General features: G+C 34.4%; 1 protein-coding gene across 2 annotated transcripts in view; it reads left to right on the top strand.

Moving 5' to 3' along the window:
- The window catches only part of LOC106110362 (fibroblast growth factor receptor homolog 1-like), a 77,611-nt gene that overhangs the window by 13,608 nt on the left and 39,511 nt on the right, over nucleotides 1–24,492 (top strand). For both annotated transcript variants that reach the window (XM_013292178.1, XM_013292179.1), the window contains exon 2: nucleotides 15,488–15,631. In XM_013292178.1, coding sequence (XP_013147632.1) covers nucleotides 15,532–15,631 — 100 coding nt within the window. In that variant the 5' untranslated portion in view covers nucleotides 15,488–15,531. The remainder of the gene's footprint in view (nucleotides 1–15,487; nucleotides 15,632–24,492) is intronic.

The following is a 24,492-nucleotide window of genomic DNA, read 5'->3' as shown; positions in this document are numbered from 1 at the left end:
AGCAAGAAAGTGACGTCATGAGGCGTTTTCGCGGTCTTTGGAGAAGTTGTTTTTAGTTAAGTGTTTTTGTAATGAAATGTTGCGTATATAATTTTATTATATTTTTTTTCATGTTTAGATACGGTTTATCTACATAATAAAAGCAATTCCAAAAATTAGGAAACATCCCCATTGTCTGTTTTTTTGTTTTAATTCCACGCATACGGAGTCGCAGGCGAAGGCTCGTATAATCTTCCTAATGCTATCATACTAATTTTATATACGCAATAGTTTAGATGGATGGATGTTTGTTAGAGTTTGTAGCCTAAACCGGTGAACGGATTTCGATAAAATTTCGTATAGATGTAGAGGATAGTCTGGAAGAACATAGTCTACTCACTTTTGTTTTCTAATTCCACGCGACCGTAGTCGCGGGCAAAAGCTAGTATTAAATATATTAAACAATGTATCTCTGGAATTAAACAGTGAGAAAACGATCATTGATACGCATTGAGAGGTGTTAAGCGTTCACCATTGTCTATGAGATGTTATCTCGGTCGCGTGTTACATTGTCATTCGGTGCACACGGCGCGCGTCCTCTGGGATACTGTGATACGAATCCGTAGTGCGCCCTTCTTAGAACTTTGTAATAAGGGTGCATACACATGTTACGAGCGCGCGCTGCCCACGAACGGCTTGTATGCATATGCGATTTCTCCTTGCTAACACAACAATACAAAATTACAATGTTTCTCACTTAGGATCGTATATCATATAGAAAAATAAAACCATAAATATGGGTTTCGACTGTAACTACACTTGTATTAGCATATATTACGGTCGCTGTTTTCCCAAAGGAAATTTATGAAAAATTTTCGAGGTACTAACTGTAGCTGGCGACGTCGCCCGCGTGATATTAAAAATAATAAAAAAATATAACCTATGTTACTCACAGATAAATTACTTGTATAACGGTGAAAGAATTTTTAAAATCGGGCAAATTGTTTTTGAGTTATTACAAAACATACAAAAATACAAATCTTTCCTCTTTATAATATTAGTATAGATGAAATAAACGTTCTCGACCCGCCAGATGTGAAAGCACCCTTATAAGAGGGAACGAAAAAATGTGTCGAAGCGCGTAAAGTAATGTCCGACGTGAAGAATTCGTAATCTGTACAAACATTGAATCGAAGATTGATGTTTGTTGAATCATTAGGGATTTTTATCCTTGTTTGTAAGAATGGTGAGCTCGATAAATTAGAAATGTAAACAATACATTTTAATTACTTCTACTATTTTGTTCATTAAAATAGTGTTAAATTTGATTTATGTAGTTTTTGTAGATAAAAAATAGATCAATAAATCAATATGAAATATCTGTTTTCGTGATTCTTAACTAACTAAAAACTATAAAAATCGCCTCAAGTAATATTGAAAGTGTTCTAAATTTATACGCTTCACAGAAGTGTTTTCAAATATTGATGATACAAAAATCGGTTTATTTTGGATACCGCAAATAAAACATTGAAATGTAAAGGTGAGGCCACACTAGCGGTGAGTCGATCGGGTCTGTTTTAAGTCCCGTAACGACAGCTTAAAGGTCGGTCTGAATAAACTTTGATGCTTTCATGTCGTAACGTTGCTTTGTTTGGTTAAGATTCGGTTTATGTGCCCACATTAGACAGGCAAAGCCTAAAACATAACACGAAAAATAATAATATTCAAGAATGTGGCTACAAAGGTACAGGAAGACCAAATAATTTATAAATGCATTGTGAAAGAGGATGTGCTTGAGAAGAGAGTTAATTTAAGTATGACGGCTCAATGCAAGACCATTATATACTACCAGCTTGTGCCCTAGCTTGTGAATTAAAAAACAAAACAAAAGTGAGTAGCCTATGTGTTCTTCCAGACTATCCTCTACGTATATGCCAAATTTCATCGAGATCCGTTCAGCCGTTTAGGCTACAAACTCTAACAAACATACATCCATCTAAACTTTCGCATTTATAATATTAGTAAGATGGTTTTGGGGACGCCTACAAAGGTAGAGCAAGACCGAAGAAATTATTGATGGATTGTAATTTGGTCATGCTCAAAAAGAGATTGAATTTAAATATGACGGCTGGTAGTGATGTATGGAAGAGCGGCATATGCTGTGCCGACCCTACGTAGGGGGCAGATGAGAAACGATTTTGCTTAGTAAAGTTCTAAAAACACAAGAAATATTTTACACATATATGCGACAGATAATAATAGTTGCAAAATTTCCGAAATATATTGAACATTATAAATTTATTTGTTTTAACAGTCGAGGGACAAGGGAACGTGATAAAAGCAGGGCATTGTATTGATGTCCATACAATACGGTGATAAAATAATGTCACTCAAAAGTTGCATATTTCATGACATACGTCGATTGGAACGTGTTTTATTTTTTAAATTGTGATAATTTAGGGTATTATTGTTTGAGACAATAATGTTATATTAATTGCATCCAGGTGTTTGTAGAGAATGATGTTTTATTTATCTCTTGTAGCTTTTGTTTTATCAGCTTCAAATATTAGCAGAATATTTTCGTATTTTCGATTGTAGTTACTTAAAAATTTTCACTTACTTATAAAAATTGATATCTATATTAATATTATAAAGAGGAAAGATTTGTATTTTCGTATGTATTGAAATAACTAAAAAACTAATGTGTTGATTTTAAAAATTCTGTAAGCATTAAAAAGCTACGTTATCAGTTAGTAACGTAGGCTATATTTTTCATTGTTATCTGTGTTAAAAATCAATTTTATAATGCTACATATTAGACAAATAACATAATATAGAGAATTTTAGCATGTTTCTTAGTCTTTAGTTTTTACTATAATTAAACTAAAAACAGATAAAAAAAGAATAAACAAAGACGTTAAAGAAGATCAATTGGTTTTCATCAAACCCCTGCTTAAACAATGGCTCGATCTATTGAGCCGCTCTCAAGCAAATCATAGGCACTCAAGTCCGTACCTACGTCTGGTTACCAGGGTTGCCACTTCGTGTGATCGTCGTATATAAAAAGTTAAACGACGGACTTCAGATTTGAATTTTCTTGAAAAAAATCCATATTCGGCCAGCATGGTTGACTAAGGCCAACCACATCATAACAAAGTCCCTCGGTATATTTGACACTAGCTTTTATTCGCGACTTCGTCCGCGTTTAAAAATATAGCCTATGTTACTCACAGATAAATTACCTTTGTACCGGTGAAAGAATTTTTAAAATCGGCCAAGTAGTTTTTGAGTTATTTTAATACATACTAAAATACAAATCTTTCCTCTTCATAATCTTAGTGCAGATATTCAAACAGTATGAATGGGGACAAGGGAATGTTGATAATGATATAAGTCACTGATATTTTTTTGTTACTTTTCGGGTCTACATTTTCGGACGTTGACAGCCCTACAGTTAACCAATCTAGCGCATTGACTGGCCCAAATACAACGTCACTATTGTTCCTATACAATGTTTACTCATGAATTTCGTTTGACCCATTTTATAAGAGCATCCGATTAGTCTGGACTTTGTTAAAATATTGGCAGCAATGAACTTCTTAAATACTTTTTTAAGAACTCTTAAACATACGTTCTCAGTTAATAATCTAGACAATATTAAGTTAGTAACTGCTGTAAATAGGAAAATCTTCACTAAGATAGTGTTTAAGTGATCGAATCTAAGTGCAAGAACACTTTATAATCTTCGATAATATTACTAATATTATAAAGAGGAAACATTTGTATTTTTGTATTTTCGTATGTATTGAAATAACTCAAAAACTACTCAGCCGATTTCAAAAATTCTTGCCCCATAAGAAAGCTACGTTATCGCTGAGTAACATAAGCTATATTTTTATTTCACGTGGACGAAGTCGCGAGCAACAGCTAGTCATTGATATAAGTGTATGTTGCGAATACTCGGCCGTTTTCCGCGTAACGAATGGACTTTTCAAAACGTAAACAAACAAACTTCGCTTCCCTCCGCCGGGCGATTTTCATTTCTAAAATAAGAGCTGACTGCGCTCTGCGTCCGAGACGAGAATGATTCTTGGAAAACGTATTATTTTTCTCAATATTTTGATTTCAATATTGTAACTATACAGGAAAGAAATGTAAATAAATCTTACAAATACAATTTGAATAAACCGTTTGAAAATGCTCGTTGCTGCTAAACAAAAGCAAGCGACGTCAACCTCAAGGTTTTAATGAATTGCATCATGAAGTAATAGACATATTATCCGATCGTCTTTTGTCTTAAAATTCTACAAAGCGCTGTTTTAGTGGTCGTTAGGGCCCGCATGCGTTGGCCGATATTCCTAACTGTTCCTTACCGCACATTATACTCGTCTATTCCGTCTCGTTTGCCTTACATCGATTGATTATTTTCATTAGCCTTTAGCCCATACGGTGACTCTCCTCATACTGTTGACCAACCGGGTTATCCAACTATGAAATTGCTCCCTTTTAGAGCGGGCGCCCTTCGACTTTATTTCACAACTGTTGTGCGATTGTCGATTGTTTCGCAGCCGATTCAACTGTTTAGTTGCACACCTAAAAATCAAATAGTGTGCACCTCCATATAAGGTCATAGGATTCAAAGCACGACTAGACAGTTGTGCGATAGTTTAGTCAAAGGTGTTTTTTTTTAAACTCTGGTTACAAAATCCTTTGTTAACGTTAGTTACTAAAGTAACGTTAGCAAAGACATTACAGTATGTAAATACAAATGTTAGCTATTATCAAACACTACATCGGTTTGCATTAGTTTGCGTCCGAGTTTTAAACGTCCGCTAATTGGCAACCTCGTTAAGACAATGCTTCCGACCACTTAAGTGTGGCAACAATCTTACGCATTATGACTTAAAAGACCCAATCTTTGCAAGACATTGACAATATTTATAGACACTATCGCTCCATTTTTAAAAACACGCAATAATGCCGGTTCGATAGAGCAATATCACGACCACAAAAACGCTAATTGGAAGAAATCCCACATTTGAGTGAATATGCAAATTGTAGGCCTTATTTTAATTCTCTTACCCTATTCACCTTTTTCGTGCAAGGAAAGGATGGGAAGGGAAAGTGGATTAGATGGAGGAGGACGCATAGAAACGGGAAATACGTTCTTTCTGTGCGTACCCTTCTCTTTGGATTAAAGGTAAGAAACGCATCTGCTTTTGTCAATGTCTATAGAGAGCGGTCGTTTCGCTATTTCGGCAATGCAAGTGATAGGTTTATTGGCACATTATAATATATAAAACACGTACACAAATTGGCTTGTTCCGTTTACCTAACCAATTAGGTAACAAGATTTTTTTTCCGTTTTGGTAACCGGTAGGGTGAGTATTCTTTTTTATTTTTCGGGCCATCTATTACTATTATTATTACCCCACAAATTTGTTATCTAATCGTGTTCAAGGTCAGATTTAGTTAGCAATTTGTGTCAGTTAAATTTTCATCTATTATTCCAAGCATGTATTTTTATATAGGCACACGAGTAGCGGATTTCCTGACCTTGGTAAGACTCTATTTTAGAAACTGTTTTCGTAATGATTTATCATTGAAAAGCTTCATATATCAGACTCTTCGAAATCATTTTAGTTAGAAATAAATCGCTTAATAGAGGATATATTTTTTTAAATTAATTTAGTTAGTAAATCATATAGACATATTTTAGCTACTAATTTAGGATCCGACTAGATTACTAGCCTAATGTGGTAGGCATAAGATCTATTTTTTATTTTAGTTATTATTCTTTACGACAAAAATGTATTGATTATGTTCGACATAGAGTATATACCGTTATAATACTTTTTTATTAAAAGAAGCTTAGAAATAACTCCCATGATTGAATTTCCGGCTTTTAATAAGAAAAATAACTAATATATCCTTAGTAACTTACATAATATCTTCAACAGGCTCCCTGATAGACAAATCACGATGTATTTATTGTACTGTAGACACAATTACGATCTTAACAAATCCATTTTAAGACGTAATCACCAAGAGATAAGGTACTTTTTCCCCTAACGTTAACATTCGTAATGAACCGACGATAGATTTGCGGGACGTTTAAAGAAAATCGGGGAAATGTAGTCGTTGATTTATAGTATTAAAATAAACACGAAGATTCTCAGTAATAAAAAGTCGAATTACTGAGAATGTCTTTATTTTGTACACGCAGTGTGCAGGCAACTTAATTATGTTTGGGTTTTTTTTTTCGTGTAAGTAACAGATTCAGTGAAGGTGCATTTTTCTTATGATGAGTCGAAATGTTTGTTTCCTTATAAATGGAAACTTGGAACTTAACTTCAGCGAAAATTAGTTTTTTAACATAAACAATATAAAATATTATGATGAATGTCGTTTTATTTCTAAGTATAGTCACTTAAACATTATAAATTATCTATACTATTATAATAAAGCGTAAACACACACTCTTTGTTGCCTAAGATGTCAGCAATTACACCATATTTTTGAATAATTATTTTTTTAATAAAAAGCCCTACACTTGCGTCACGCTGTAGGCTATATATTTTAACGCCATTAGGTGGTAAATATTTTAGATTTTAGATAAAATCCCTAATGTGGGAAAGAGACCATAAGTTGCTGCCAACATCAAGGAAGCAAGGTTGTCGTCATGTCATGTCATTTTGACATTTGTAATTGATAATTTGACAAATGTAAACAATAAAATAAAATTTTCGTAATTTCATGTGCATGAAGTCGCACGGGAACAGCTAGTTATGGGTAATTCTATACTATATTACAGTTTTTAAGTTTTTTGTGTACGTTTAAAGACCTACCTATATCTATACTTCTATTCTCATTTTACAAAGAGGAAAGATTTGTATTTTTGTATGAATTGAAATAATTCAAAAACTACAGGACCAATTTCAAAAATTCTTGAACTAAAAAGCTACGTTATCACTGAGTTAGATAGGCTGATAAGATCTGTTTCTTAATATTTCTTAATTTCACGTAGACGAAGTCGCGAGCAACAGCTAGTTCACTATATAATAAATCTTTTGAATAACGAAGGGCATTATTATTATCAAAGTCAACAAACAAACGCATGTCAAAAATCAACCTCTACGAAATTCAATACACGCATGCACTGGCCACCGTTACGACCGTAGCGAGGCGGGCTAATTGAATAACGATTCAGTCTGTAGACGACGCTAGTGTTGTACCGCGACTTATCGATAAATGCGACATTTATTGTTATTTAAACGCTATTAATGTTACGCTTAGTGAGTTATTGGAATATAAAGCGTTGATAATGCGATTATCGAAGTCTTGCTGATGTTAATATGGTATTAAGATTCAGTGAATTTGGTTTGTAATGTTGCTTGTAGTTGTAAATATTTTTCATTCGACACTGATAAAGATTTACAATTTTGATTCGCTATTGTGTGACATTTAATGTATTACCATAATTCAAATTTAAAAAGTTTTTTCAAACTAAAAGGCTGTAATAAACTAAGAATATAAAATATAGGAATGTCTTAAAGTACACAAGTCTGTATTTTTCTTGGATAATAAATAAAACGATTAATTTTTTACGTATATTTACTGTGAAATAAAATGTGAACGCTCCAGGGATAACTAGTTCTGTTATGGAAATTAAATGAATACAATCTATTAATATGATTATCGATACCAAACTTGCGTATATCGAAGGGGCGCGTCACTATAAAATCTCAGCGTAGTTGTTGTCGATTTACAAATCGCTCGGACAATAGATCGTCTCTAAGCATAGGGGAGGCCATTATTTTGAGTCAAGGCCTTTAGGGAGATTCGATAGTTTAATAGTTCTTTAACCAAAGCGGAAGTTTTTTTCTATTGGCATTGGCTTTGAATGGTGAATTAGCGTTTAAATTGATTTATTAGCTTTTGATTCGGTAATGTGGGATTATTTTGCAATTATGGGGGTTGGAATTACCTTTAGAAATATTTTCTCACACTGATCAACATTTAATTTGATTTTATTTTAAACTAGCTTTCGCCCGCGACTCCGTCCACGTGGTATTAAAAAAAAAACAAAACCAAGTAGCCTATGTATTTGTCCAGATTATCCTCTATATCTATGCCAAATTTCCCTAAGATCCGCTCCGTAGTTTAGGATGCAAACTCTAACAAACATCCATCCTTCCATCTAAACTTTCAAATTTATGACATTAGTGAGATTAGTATGAAGTATGATTGTTTGAACTGTAGAGAGACATCTTAAGCGAAAATTAAAGACGGCTCAACTCACGTTTTATCCTCCGGTGATGGCACAAACTAGTTTCGGACCCACGGACTTTTATTTTTTTAGAATTTTATCGTAGTACTTTGTATCATGTTAGTTTAAGTAATTTTTTCACTCACTAGTTACACCATAATTTAAACAGTTAAAATAACATTAAACAAAATAACCGTTAATCTGTCCGTGATATGATCAAAAGACTGGTGTAAAAGTTCGCTAGTGTTCGCAACATCTATTATAAGCATTTGGGCTACGATTTCGCAGAACACACTGACAGACAGTACGCAGTGCGAGCGTAAGGTGAATCTGCATACGGTAATCTCTATAAATAGTCTGTGGTTTTTACGTTAAATAGTTTGCGTATGCTGAATTTTATAAACATAATTCTAACCTAAATATTAATTGAATTTAGGTTAGATGGTGAACTAAAAATCATTTAAAAACGCAGATTTTTTGACGTGACATAAATCGATAAATGCCGATTGCAGAAGCATGACTCATTATCACGTTCCTGAGACGAGTGTGCGAGTGAGAGCGCGGAACAAACGACAGAGAGGCACGATCGTCATAAGCGTTCAGCATGTGACGTCATCAATTTCAGCTATAGAATGCCCTTTCTAGTTACTTTACTGTCCCTTATCAACCTTTTAATAAAATAAATATATTATCCAAGCAAGACATTACTACTACAAGCATGTTATACGATATTTTACAGAAATAGATTAAATCGTGAAACGTTTCATTACACGAACACGCATTTCAATTGGCAGATAAAGACAAACATTGGTACTCTGACGTATTTATGTAAATAATAAATCCAGCCAGTTATCTAAGGAAATGTCTTCATGAGTTAAAATTATTTAGATTATAACAGTGTGGTAATTTAAGCAGCTTATTGAAGCCGTACTTTATCAAAATTGTTGCAAAAAAGCTATGATTATTTGTCAGAAAAATGATTGAATTTTAGGCAACATTTTCATTTGAAACCATCAAAATATTTAAGCTTAAGTAAATAAACTTCAATAAACTTAACCAAACAAAGAATATTAAACGTCTCTAATCAACAGAATATTTTAGTTAAAAGAAATTATTTTTTAGTAATTTTACAACGATATAGACTTTAAAACATTTTTAGTAAAAAACAGAATTCTGTTAAGAATAAAAGCGGACGCAGAGCTTTGACTAAACTATTGCAAACTTGTGCAATTGTCGATTGTCACAAAAAATCGAGTAGTGGGCACACCTCCATATAAGCTCATATCAACCAAAGCGCGACTAAACAGTCGTGCGATAGTTTAGTCAAATACGCGCTCTAAAACTTCAGACCCTTATAAGAAGAAACGCAGTCTAACTACACCACTTATATGCTCATAAGTGATGCACCACTTAACTCTCTCGAGAAACTTTTATGGATTCCGGCCGACTTGAACAAGGCTATCGATTGATTGGCTTGATTTATTGCCGTATTACACTTAAGTTAATATTAAGTTTAATTGATGTTACGCATTTTATGGGCATGATCGAGTAAAACAAACTAAATCAATTTGAGTTGCGACTGACCGGTTGATTCTAATTGCACTGACATTCTAAGACATGATTGATTATAAAAAAGGTTTGGAAAGTGGTTATATAAAATACTAGCTGTTCCCGTGCGGCTTCATCCGCATAAAATTATAATTATTTTATTGTTTACATATGTCAAATTCTCAAACGCAAATTTCAAAATCACCGTTTAATCTTGCATCCTTAATGTTGGCAGCTTGTAGTTCATGGTCCTTTTCCCACATGAAGGTTTTTTCCAATTTATTTACCCCCTGAGTTTAATAGCGTGAACATATATAGCCTAAAGCGTGTCGTAAGTGTAGGACTTTTTATTAAAGAAATAATTTTTGAAAAATAATCTGTGTGTGTGTTTACGCGTTGTTATATTAGTATAGATTGATAAAATACTATTTCAGATTTTTCATAATTTTAGTATATTTATTACTACATTTTAAAACAAAATTTTCTTTTAAATGGTCCTTAAATTGAGTCTGTAAACATTAAAGTACATAAAACAGTATTAAAAATACCACTTCAATTTTTTTAAATATTCTTGTGCTTTCGTAAAGCGATATTTTAAAAATTTAATACTTTTCATATACTTTTAGATAACTAACTAAAAGTATAAATTTCGCTAAACTCACAAAAGGTTTCAGTAAACCCCAATATCATAAACTAAGCCAGCGCCACGGTCTCTAAAACTCAGTCTGTATTGGATTATTTATAAATAGAACTAAATATAAATAGAAGAGACCAGACTTTGTGGCATTAAGTTAAAAGTTTAAGTACAGAGGGACCGCAGTTGTTAAAGATAAAGGGTATATTTAAACCATAATACCTAACTTAAGACAACGATAGCATCGCAGCGGGATAAGTAGACAACTAAAAAAATGTGAGAAATTGTAACCGACCCTCATAGATCTTGAGTTAAAAGACCTAGACATCTCGCATTTAAGGTAGGGTAGTCTCAGACTTCTCGGACGTCTATATAACATTATAGGACAACTTCAAGTCAAAATAGAAAGTTTGCAACCTACTTGTTAGTCCTATATTGCATTAAAGAAACTAGTCACGTTTGAAGCATAATTTAATTCAAGTAAGGGCAGAAATAAAGTTAATTTTATTTGACGTATCCGCGACAATTTTCCCGCGCGCTCGTCCGCCAGACTATACACTGCTATTGAATAAATGTCGCCGATCGATTGTGAACCTTCGTTATTTTATAATATAACTAGGTGTATTAGAAACTGATAATAACTTTGGACTAAAAATAGGTTATAATTTGACATGCCGCTTTTCAATAGTTAACTATTTTTATAATAAATTATGAATAAATCTGTATTAAAGATGAATAATTCTAATTACATAGTTATACGGTAGTTTTATATAATTAGATAAGTAAAATTTGTAATAATAAATAAAATTTTATGTGGATAAAAGTTGATTTTTAAAATGACTAAGTTTACAACATGACGGTGACATACCCGCTACAAGGTGCCGGCAGGAAGTTTACGCGGCACGTGCGCTCGCTTCCTCGCACAGGATGTTTTAAAATCCACGCGATTTCAATCGCCATGGGACTGCGCTGCCAGTGAGGCGACTGTTTTCAATTACAATTGCGAATGTTGCCGTGTGCCACCTACTAATGTCCTGTTTACACAATTAGGGCTTGATTGCTTTTGTGCTTAAAAAAGCGACTTTTTGATCACCTGATGATTATATTTTAAGTCAATTCTGATCAAAAATACTACATACATGAGCGTAGCCTAACTATGATCATGGTCTATGCAACTAGCAAACCGTGTGTTCTTGGGTTTCTTCTTTCTTTTGTGTTTCGACCGCATTTTTGGTATTGACTGTCAAGTGTGAAATTTCTTATGAAGCATTGTAGTTTGTACCTAGACATTTTTAGGTTAGGTTTGGTATTTACAAGTCGTAGTCAAGGTAGGGCGCTTGCCGCTAGCTACATCTTATGTTTAACATTTAGCTCTGTCTTCCAAAAAAGAATAGGCAAAATTCAAACAGAATGCGGGAATACTTCCGTTGACCGAACTGAACAACCGATTGTTTATTGACTCAATTGTTGCGGTTACGGCAGAGTGTAATTTGCGGTCACATGATGTGATTGCGGTCGACTTCTAATCATTTCTGATGCGCCAAATGTTAACTGTAATAATTGCAATATATTATTTTTAAATGCAAATTTTAAAGATGGGAAAAAGATTCCTTTGTTAGCTCTGAAGAGCATTTACAAAACTTATACAACTCACAATAAAACTGTCTGGTTTTTGACTAATAAAAAAAATAGGTGGCATAAATCTTTTTTTAAAATCATAGACAAAAGAACAGCCTCTATGCACGCGTAGAAAACGGTGTTTACTAAAATTAATACAAAAAACCGAGGCGCGCGCCATCTGGTGTCGGCGTTCAGAGACCGCGTTATATAACTGTTTGTTTAACAAATAAACTATCTCGGCGCCCGGCTTCGCTTGATGCACTCCCTGGTGCGTACTGGCGATAAACTAAAGGCATGCATTAGAAAACAGAATTATAGTCAATACAGTGACGTTTGTCACTTGTTTCTGTCCTAATAAAATACAGAAACTTATCTAACTAATACCCGTAAAATATTCTCATCGGTACTTCAAAAAAATCGTACTTTCAAAGTCTACATTTCTTTTAAGTTCACAACATACGCTCAGATTTATCTGACAGTTTTATCTGTATAGCCCATTGTTCAGATAAATCTGACAAAACTTTTTAATTTTCAGTTTTGCCTACACTTTTGATTTGAAAGTACTAAGACGCCTTTACCATTATTACTAAAACAAAGTGTTAACGAGTTGACAAAACTACATTTTACACTTCATTTATATCTGTCTTGATTCCATAACCCTTTAGAAATAAATCATCCGAAAATACTATCGTTGAAAAGCTATTTTAAAACTGGGGCTACGTAACAATAAAAAGCGTAATCTATACTGGTTGATGTATCCATTTTTAAATACGGCCCAGGTTAACCCTTCAGTAATGATATACGAGCTTAAGGCACGTGTTATATGAAAAGTAACATTAAGCAGGGTTCAAGTAATCTCCTATCCCTTTTATATGTAGAATCTATTTATGTTTATCTGTATGTATACATATAATAAAATTGGAGTGTATATTTGTAATATCAAAACAAAATTCCAGATTTCGGGAAGATGCTGTATTTGTGTCGCTGATAACGAAAATCGCATTAAAAAATTGTCTGTCTGTCTGTATGCAAGCCGCATTTGTTCCGGGTAAACTCCGAAACAGGTGGGCCGATTTTGATTGGACTTTCACTGAAGGGAAGCTAACATAGACGGGCATATTACAGACTACTTTTTTTATCTTAAAATTGCGTAGACGACTCGACGACGATTCACGGGCAACAGCTAGTTTACAATATTATTCTGAAATACTGTATCAATCACATCTTGCCTGTTATGCCCTTCTTTTTCTTCTTCTCTTTTTAATAATAAACCACGTAAGAGTCTTGGTGGCCAGTATGCAACCTCTTTGGCTGTATTTATACTTTTTGTCAGCAAAAGAGGTTGTATTACGCAATGAACATTGACTCCATTAGTTTTGTTAAAGACCCTGAAAAAGAATTTTTATTAATATGATACCAAATATAGGTCTTTATAGGTCTATATATAGGTCTTAATTATAGGTCCAAATATAGGCTTCTCTTTCTTATTGTCCTTGATGGTGTAATGCGTAAGGTTAACGATGGCAAACGTCGAGGTATAGAATGGGGGTTATCTAGCAACTTGGATGACCTAGACTATGCTGATGACCTCTGTCTGTTGAGCCACAACCGTGCTGACATGCAAGCAAAATTGGATGACTTACAACAGGAGGCTGCGAGAGTTGGCCTGAAAATCAATGTGCGAAAGACTCAAGAGATGCGTACCGAGGGAAGTAATACGATGCCATTGTCACTAGGTGACGTTAACATTGAGCAAGTGCAGAAGTTTACTTACCTCGGTAGTGTCGTGTCAAAGTCTGGAGGTACAGACGAGGATATCACCTCTAGAATAGCCAAAGCCAGGGCCGCCTTTGCACAACTTCGCCCCATATGGCACTCTAAGAAGCTTACGCGTGGAGTGAAGACCAAATTATTCCGCTCCAACGTAAAATCTGTCCTGCTATATGGGTGCGAAACATGGAAGGTGACGAAAGCTACAACGCAGCGGATCCAAGTCTACATCAATCGCTGCCTCCGACAAATTCTAGGAATCTTCTGGCCAGAAACGATACGCAACGAAGAACTTCTGACACGTTGTAGAGAGCAGCCGATCGGCCAGCAGATAAAACGACGCAAGTGGTTATGGATTGGCCATACGCTTCGCCGGGAACCCAGCCACATTCCCAGGGAGGCCCTGGAGTGGATCCCACAAGGAACACGAAAGCGTGGCCGCCCTAAACAAACCTGGCGGCGTTCAGTGGCGGCCGACTTGAAGGTAATCGGGCTGTCATGGTCCGAGATACAACGCAGAGCCCAAGACAGAGCGAGCTGGCGGCGTACTGTGGACGCCCTCTGCCCCACTTCGGGGACATAGGAATAGAAGAGAAGAGAAATATAGGTCTACTAATATCTTATATAGACTACTGTCTAGCATCCTGTCTACACTATTTTGAAACACGTATGCTTTCAATGGGATTAAATTAAAAAAGCAAATACGACACCGTCGTTATTTATAAAATCATCCCCTTTCATTAATCCATAAAGGAACGTTGAATTAAAAAGGTCGGGTATTTTATACGCTTGTTTATTTCTACGTTTAATTTTATACGGTGGCAACGACCTCTCCCGATCTGTACGTAAGGACGGAACGATAAAATGTATACATATATCTAATGTTACAGAAATTTCAGAAACTGCATTAAAAACTTCCTCACTGCGTAATGTTCCGCTAAATCCGTGTCCCTTAAATGTGTCCCAATTTTACGATGTTGCTACACGAATGTGTAATTTAATACTATGTATTAAGGTTTTAAATAAGTTTAAAATACGCTTGCATTCGACCACTGAAGGTTTAACGGTCATCGTACACTATTACAAATGTTTATGCTGATGTAAAAAAAAGCTTTTATTGCATTTTATACTTTAAGACGAAGAAAATATGAGCTATAATGTTATAATGTTTATATTATCAACAGCATTTTATTTATTAGACACGAGCAGTCAACCGAATGCATTTTGAAGTTTATTACTTTTCACGCACCCTGTATTTCAAAGGTTACGGACTCAACGAAGTTCGTACATTACGTATATTGAATTTAATGTTGGTTTGTAAGTGGGGTGTTTATTTTTAGATATGTTACAGATGTTTCGCTAGTGCAAACGATATTTTCGGACAAATTTCGTCATCGTATCCAATTATACGGTAATCAGAATAGATGTCCCATTTCTGTGCCAGACTTATTTGACAAATGATTTATTAATTTTAATATAACATTTTTAGCGAAATAAAACATTTTTGAAGTCTGGAATAAACAATTTGAAAAAAAGGAACGGTTTTCCAGTGCGTCATAAACGTGGATATCTAAACGTCGTCTGTTTCATAAAACGAATTAATTCTTGCAACTCAGTGTAATAAATTGCAATAAAAACATAGTAAATTATTCGTCGCATTGTTTCAGAACCTAATGGATCCGAATAAGACGAGTTGAAATCGTCGTGAAATATGAAGCGAGCCGACATTGCGTTTTGGCGCGAAATGTCAATCGCTGTCACATTAGTGTTCGCTTTGGCGGGAATCGCCTCCGCGAGAGACATCGTTCTAGGTAAGTACAGATTATATTAGAACCTTTATTTTTATAACATTGGCTGGTAAATTGCATTTGCTTTAAAAAAGTGTAAGTCAATTTTTATCTGTTGTCGTTTGACACATGACTTTATTTTTAATTAGTTTACTGGCTGGAAAAGGCACTTTATATACAGCCAACAACATATAGGAGACTTGTATTCCCAAGGTTATTCTTTTGTACAAAATCACGTGTTCAAAGGTCCCATTGCCTAAAAACTTAACCCAAAACATAACAATGGACATACTCGTGAAGAATTTTTATTAGGCTTATTAAATAGGAAATTATTTATTTCGTATTCCTAATGGTTACGAACGTATATTAAGTAAAATCTTTGAAGTGTTGTTGAGAATTTGAAATTCCGTTGCGCGCGACTTCGCATTCAAATTAATCGAAACCTACATCGATGTTTTGTATCGATTATTTTTGGCAATCGGAAAGGATATCTTTCATATTGTTATTCAATGCAAACGACAGTGGCGCCATTATGATATTATAATTCAAAAAATCGATTCTAATCTTTTGATATTATGAAAAGGGTGATGGTGCAATGCGAAATTTAAATATGGCGCCCTTTTGGTTTGTAAATTTTTCTTTTTTTATTTTACTCACGTTCATTGTTTAAAGGTAACGGTGTAGAATGTTTTATGATAGCGAATAATTATAATTTTACGGTCTTAAATACGACCATGAATAAAAACCTTTTGTAAAATGTAATGAAGATGTGTCTTTACTTTATTTAGGAGTTTTTAGTAACTAGATAATAATAGTTTTAAAGTTTTAGGAACTCCATATTTTATTTAGTAAAATAATAAAATAATTTAAACACGAAGTTATCTACACTAGTATTATAAAGAGGAAAGATTTGTATTTCTGTATGTATTGAAATAACTCAATAACTACTGGGTCAATTTCCAAAATTCTTACACCATTAGAAAGCTGCGTTATCAGAGGAACATAGGCTATGTTTTATTATTTTTTAAATTTCACGCAAACGAAGTCGCGAGCAACTGCAAGTATCCAAATGTATTTATTTTTGGCTTACGAATAACGGAAAGGGTAATTCCTTCACGGGGACAAATCGATTGCAGCTCAACCCCCCATTTGGTACTCATTAACTGCGCCGGATGCTTAGACAATTACGAAACCAGTCAAAAGGGAACCATTGCTTTCTTTTGTACCTTTTAATTGAACTTTAATTCTACAAGTCTACTGGAGAGATGGGTCTTGTTATATTGGTCGTTATGAATTATTAAATGCGACATCCCGGCCACTGGCGTCCAATCAGCTTTGGTCATGTTGATTTGATTTTTTTTTTCAATAAAATCGTCGCCGTGTCGTCTTTTTCTTTTAAGATCTTTACAGCTTTTTGATTTACGATCTTCTTCGCTTTATGTTCTTGTCTGTGCTTTTCTGTGTGTCTGTTTTTACGACTGGATACAAAGATAGATTAAAATTTGTATAATGGAGGGATGGTAAAATAATACAAAGAGAGGTTTTCAATTAAAACTTGAATCACACTTTGTGCTCCAAAAATATAGGTAGATATTGTTTTGTTAAACACGTGTTTAAATTGTTTTGAACTATTGATTGATTAATTAATTTACAATGTATTTTAAACGATTACTTTATAACTAGCTGTTCCCGTGCGGCTTCATCCGCATGGAGTTATGAAAATTTTATTTTATTGCTTACATTTGTCAAATTATCAATTGCAAATGTCAAACTGACATGACATGACAAACCTTGGCAATCTTACTTTCTTGATGTTGGCAGCAACTTATGGTCTCTTTCCCACATTAGGGTTTTTATCCAAAATATTTTCCCCCTGAGTTTAATGGCGTGAAAATATATAGCCTAAAGCGTGTCGTTAGTGCAGGGCTTTTTATCAAAAAAGAATTATTTAAAAATATGCTGTAATTGCTGACATCTTAGGCAACAAAGAAGTGTGTGTTTACGCTTTATTATAATAGTATAGATATGGCCCTCTAAGTTTAAAGTATTTTGGTTATTTTTTTTCATGTTTAATGCAAAATATGTTATGCATCCTATATAAATATCGATATCTGGCGATATTCCTTTTTTAAGAGATAAAATTAAAAAAAAGTCTAATTCAAATATAACTATCTGATAGATAAATGATAAATCTTCTTTAAGGAAATAGACGCACGTTCCCTTTATTTGTTCAGGATAGAATTCGGGTCTGCACAGGCGCCCAGATATGCGGATCTTTGTAAATATTTATTGCGTACAAAACATGTTGAACAAAGATAAGTTACAGTCATGATATCTAATGCATCGTTCACACTAGCCAGTACACTTGAACAGTAGCGTGCTATCATAGGACTGGCAAACTGGCATAAGGTAACATTATCTGGCGCTAGTAATTCCATACAAGCTGTATCTTGCTTGCACTGCTATCAAATTTTACTTGCCAAGTGTGAACTAGGCATTATTCTTGGAATTCCAGTAGTGGTCTGTATATTTTGAAATATAGCAGAAACACTCAATAACTGTTTATTTTATGTCTTCCTTATTGTAAGTACCAATACAGATTTACTTGTAGTAAAATTTTTATTTTGCGGAGTATTGGACGCATAATTTAGTGCTCCCTTTCTTTGTTGATTCGGGAGCTATCTATTCTGGTGACCGCTTCGAAGCAACGTTAATTAATTACAATAGTATCACCAGCTCTCTATTCGTCCTCACCGAGGTGCTCGAAGCGTACCATAAATTATGATGACTAGGCCATAGTCAACCACGCTAGTCAACTGCGGTTTGATTTCGTATTTTTATTTTGATAATATATTTTTTGTTTCACCGTATTTAATAACAAGTTTCCCACCATAAGTTGTATCAGTTCGGTCAATGACGTCACAGATAAAAACGCATCGTTATTAATTCATTTCCTTAGCCGTTCTTCCTGTTGCATAACAACAGTACTTTGTTCACCATATGGAGTATGCAAATGCATTTATAAGCTGTAAAAAGAGCCGTATTAAAACGTACCCTCACTTTTTCGTGTAATCGAGTCGATGAACTATCTGTGAGTGATAAAATTCAGCGAAATCTCGTTTATCTTAAAAATGGGAAAGGTAAGTGAATTTGTCGGGGGAGGTGACGTAAAACAACGGGAAATATTAATTTTCAACCCGTTACCTAGATTTAACCAAATAGCGATGCGACTGTCGTCCAAGGATTTTAATTGACAAAGGAGAGGACATTCAGAAAAAGATTACCTCTTCCTCTGTCTAATCCAAGTGGATCCAAGGAGAAGTCCTCTTCTCATCATTTGACATTTATATTCTTTATGTACGTCCTTGTCTATGGGCAGCGGTATACTCAAGTAAAACAAACGGTCGTTACACGATAGAGACTATCTTCTATTGTAGACGTACAATGCAGATTCCCTGCTGCATACAAATGCGGGTTTAGCGTAGGACAAGGCTGAGAAGGCGCCGTGGATGATCACGACTTTCCCAACAGTATTGCGATGTCGGTCGTGTCCATGATGCGTTGATATGATGGACGCCCGTAGGATGCACACACGCCAAAGGCACCGACTTCCGATGTACTCTATTGTTATTCCGCGCGAAATACACCTTACTCGGTAAAAACTATTTATGAGGAATATGTTTTTTTTTAATAAATGTTATTGTTGGAATTTACTCGTATCTGCCAGATCTTTAAAAAACATAAAAAACTAGGAGCGGGTTTAAATTAGTGATGAACTGATATTTTTTAGGGACTATCTTTGGGTTGATTTAAGATAAAAAAAAGTTTTTACAACTAATCGAAGGCATACTTACTTATATTTGACTCTTACTTAAAATCGGTAACACTATAATTGGTATAGCTTTCCAACAATAACTACGATGAATCATAGTTTAAAATTATTCTTTACAATTTAAGAATGTGGCTTCAAAGGAGAACAGAAATCTGATCGGACATAAAAGTCTGGCATTCCCCGCCTTGTTCCTTGACAGTCTATTAACCTACCGCAGTCGATTGTTTTGAGGACTCATTTTAATGGGACGTAATACATTTGACATCTATAAAAACCCCCAACGGAGTCTAAATAAACAAATCTCGTTGAGTAAAGAGCTTAGACTTTTAAGAGACAGGATCTGTCAAGCACTTGCATTTCCCTCTGTCAAAAACAAATAAGTTCTGAACTTGTATTAGGGGTCGCTTTTTCGTTAGAGAGAACATTTCTGAATTTGTAAAATCGTTTTAATATTATTTGCCATCATAATATACACATATGTGAATGTCATCTTTGCTTCATCCCCCGAGAAAGAGTTTGAATTTTTGAGTACTCCGAATTTTGGTTAGTCCTTCTCTACATTATCAAAGGAACAGAGTACATACAGAAGTGGAGATGACGCTTAAAGTATCGTAAAATTTTTATAGTTGAAAGGGAAATAAATAGTTTTTCGCTCGCTCCATTTAGAAGTTATACAATAAAAAGTTTACAGCTGGAAGAAAATAGACTTGTGGATAATGGTCCGGTGCTACGGCGGCCATCTTTAAACCTGAGATTCTCGAGGTTAACGTAACTGAAAAAAGAAAACAAAATTAAAAATTATCGACATCCATAACATGAAACTTCACAAAGAGAATAAACCTGCACTTTTTTCACGACAAAAGATTCATTACTAACTAACTAACTATCGGTCGTGACTTAGTCCGCGCGGAATTAATAACAATAGTAAGTAGCCTATGTCTTCATCCAGACTATGCTCTACATCTATGCCAAATTTAATCGGGATCCGTTCAGCGGTTTAGGCTACAAACTCTAACAGACATTCCTCTATACTTTCATTTTAATATTAAAATTAAAAGCAAAGAACAAAATCTTACACCGCTTAAAATAAATATTTATCCATCACAAAGACACCCACAGACATTCAGCATAAAATAACTACGGTTTAAGTAAACGACAAGACATTTCAAACGCGTTGCATCGCTGATATATTTTCACGCAAAATAAGCTCTCTTCAAGAATGCAAGAAAATTTGTCAGATCGTATCACGATAACAACGCAAGCGTGAAACGCCATAAATTAACGTTATTTTCACTTAAAGGTAGCCCTACAGACAGAAAACACTCAAAGGATTATCAACCTTACTACAAGAAAATAAAGTCTGTATTGCCAAGTTAATGAAGGAAATAAAACAATCTAGGGTTGTCAAAAAGCTTGTTTAGATTAAATGGTCAATTAATCAGCAACGTTTGTACAGTAAATGATTTATTTTTTCTTGTCTTTTTATTCGTTTTAGGATACTTACTTATATGCGTGGTAGGGAGAGGTAAAGTAAAACATAACACTTATATTTGGTACATTCTAAAATAAAAGTTATTATATTATTCCAATTTAACTAACTAAAAATTAATAATGTTTTTAGTTTTATATTGTTAATTGTATACGGAATAGTTTCCAAACTGATTTCAAAAATCATTCACCATTATAAAATAAAGCAATGGTTTGGGGTACGGACTACGACTGTTGTCGTGAACCATATCCTAGCGCAAGCCTAGATCTTAGTTGGAATGTTTAAAGGAGATATTAGTAAATTAATAAAAATCAACTACGAGTAATCTTACTAATATTATAAATCGGAAAGTTTAGATGGATGGATGTTTGTTAGAGTTTGTAGCCTAAACGGCTAAACAGATCTCAATGAAATTTGGCATAGACGTAGAGGATAGTCTGGGAAAACACATAGGCTACTTACTTTGCCTTCTTTTAATTTCACGTGAACGGAGGATATCTAGTTTTTTATAAAGACACGTGAGAAGAGATTTTGATTAACATTTACAAGCCAATGTAACTTATCAGTCGACCTTCAGATTATCAAGTCCTTCAAACTTCATCGGAATAACAAAGAAAATTGTCGTATGATTTAAATTTTTATCAGACACGTTAATCTTAGCGTGATAGAAGAACTGTATCTTTTGTTTACTTTATTTGCACTTAGAGCGGGCGCACTTTTGATTAAAATATTTCACAACTGTTGTGCGATTGTCGATTGTTTCGCAGCCAATTCAACTGTTTAGTTGCACAACTAGAAATCGAGTAGTGTGCATCTCCATATAAGCTCTTATGAATCAAAGCGAGACTTAGTTGTTCAATATTTTAATCAAAGGTCGGCACGCTCTTAGACAACAAGTTTAAAAACATTACTCTCATCACTGCCGAATATTAAAAAGCATTTAAATAATAATGTCTTAGTAAGGCCACTCTCCTAATTCTATTAAAATTTTGTCTATTAGATTGTACGCGTTAAATTCGGCTATAAGTTTTTTTTTATAATATAAGGTGCAAACGAGCAAGCGGCCACCTGAATCCTCCGAAATGGAAAGCGACCGCTACCCATAAACATCCGCAATTGCACATGCGTTGTCTACCCTTAATTGACGGATGAGGAGACGCAAATAAAGAGGGCATTTTCCCTTCCCATGCATCTCCTCCACCGTCAAATGCACTTTTCCTTCCCATCCTTTTCTTTTAAGAAAAGGGTGGAAAGGGAAAGGGACTAAAATTAGGCCTCTGGCACTACACTCATCAGGCGACACGCGGAATTGCTTCCACTTCACGCCTGTTTTCTGTGTTGTAAGTCCATTAAAAGTTAATACACTGCAAAAAACGCAATTTAATAAGTATAATAAATTGCGTGTTTTTGCAGAAAAAATCATCTGATAATAAAGTAAATACGATAGCATTATCCGATAAGCGTAGAGTATTGAACTTTTATTTTCTAAACAGCTGTCAGCAAGTCATTTGCAAACTGTTTGCTTCATAAATGATTGCATTATAAAGCCCGTTACACACGCTCAGTTTTATCTGTACAGTCGGATGGTTCAAAAGTTCAAATAAATCCAACGTAGGCAAAACTGAAAACCATTTAAACTGGCTTTACACAGATCTTTACTGTTGAAGACCTTGTAAAAAAAACATGCTTTCATCTTTTTTCTAAAAGGATAAAAGGGTTGAAATCATACTCTTAGAGCACTATTTTGTTTTGCACCTACTATGTATAAACTTTATTGTATAGCTCATAAAATATAAATACGATTTAGTATGCATATTTACAATAGTATGTTTTTGTGACGGAACATATCTATCGTAGGCTCTTAACTTACATCAACTGTGATCGGGCCAGTTAAGTTTAGTGGACTGTATAAAATGATTATTTTATATATCGTTCTTAACAAAGGTATCTCAAGGTCAAACCGAGCATGACCGATATATGATCGATATGTCAGTCTTGCTTCAATTGATCCACGGTGTCAATTCCTTTATCAATACGAGGATAAAAATAATGCAATATGAATGTACACACAATAATTCAACAAGCAACATTTATTATAAACACCAATAAAATTGTGGTATACTACGAACTATACGTCAGGAGAATCTTCGAAATTATTAAACCTCTAGGCTTCGCCCGCGACTCCTTTCTCGTGGAATATAAAAATAAAGTGAATAGCCCCTGTGTTCTTCCAGACTATGTTCTACATCTATGCCAAATTTGATCGAGATCCGATTAGCAGTTTGGGCTACAAACTCTAACAAACATCCATCCATTTTAACTTTCGCATTAATAATGTTAATTAGGTTTAGAATAACCCATATCTGTTACCTAATACCTGATCTATTTATCCATTCAGCCAGTCAAACAAAAAAAGTACAGGGTTGTATTCAAAAAGTTTGGACATCAAAATATCTACAACAATAACGTCGGAGCATTTGTGACAAGAAATCTTTTTTTTTCTGCGAATTTATGGCAAACCTATTGATAAATACGGTTCCGAATAATAGGGGATGTTGTTATCCCAATGTGTACAAAACGTTGGAGAAATGTCGGATCTGCGCAGGCGCAGTATAAACATGCACTATGATATGCGCGCAGTTCAGCGGCCGCCGATCTATATTTGTGATCGGTAGGGAAACTGCAACATTTCTATATCCATTTTAAGACCTAATGTTATGTTTGCAAGTACTTTTTTATTTAAATATTTGGCTTTAACACACACTAAGTTTACTTTTTTAATCCAAAATGTGAAAAAAGGTGTTCAGTAATCGTTGCATTTTGCAACCAGGCAAGCCTGTACTAGACACCTTACCTTACTTCTTACAAATATTATGAATGGATTATAAAAGCATGGATATTTGTTACAATTTGCAGACTAAACTACTGAACAGATCTCGATGAAATTTGGCATAGATGTAGAGGATAGTCTAGAAGAACACATAGGCTACTTAATTTTGCATGTATTAATTACACGCGCACGGAATCGCGGGCAAAATCTAGTAGGTAATAAAAAATATTAGATATGTCCCTCGTATTCAAATGTGACGTTAATTTCAATTTGTAAAAGGTACTATCACGTGAATAGACCATAAACTTCGTTAGTAGTTAAGTTGTTTAATGCAAAAATGATTATTTAAATCGGACCGGTACTTTCTGATAGCAAATCCAAGAAATAAACCTATAGGTTTTATTTATCTAAAGATTGTCTATTCGTACTTATCTATACATATAATAAAATTGGAGTGTCTGTTTGTAATATCAAAAGAAAACATCCAGATTACGGGAACATGATGTACTTATTTACGTTGTTGATAACGAAAATTTCATTTAAAACTTTTTGTCTGTCTACCTGTTCCGGGTAATCTCCGAAACTGCTAGGTTGATTTCAAACGGACTTTCACTGAAGGGTAGCTGACATAGACGGGCATATCATAGGCTACTTTTCTTTTAAATTCCGCGCTGTCAAAATGCCGTAACGGGTGGTCGAAATTTGCGCTAACGAAATTTGCGGGCGACAGCTCG

This window comes from Papilio polytes, unplaced genomic scaffold (genome assembly GCF_000836215.1).
Source record: "Papilio polytes unplaced genomic scaffold, Ppol_1.0 DF820678.1, whole genome shotgun sequence".
In the NCBI taxonomy this organism is placed as follows: domain Eukaryota; kingdom Metazoa; phylum Arthropoda; class Insecta; order Lepidoptera; family Papilionidae; genus Papilio; species Papilio polytes.
This window is presented reverse-complemented; position numbering and strand designations above follow the sequence as displayed.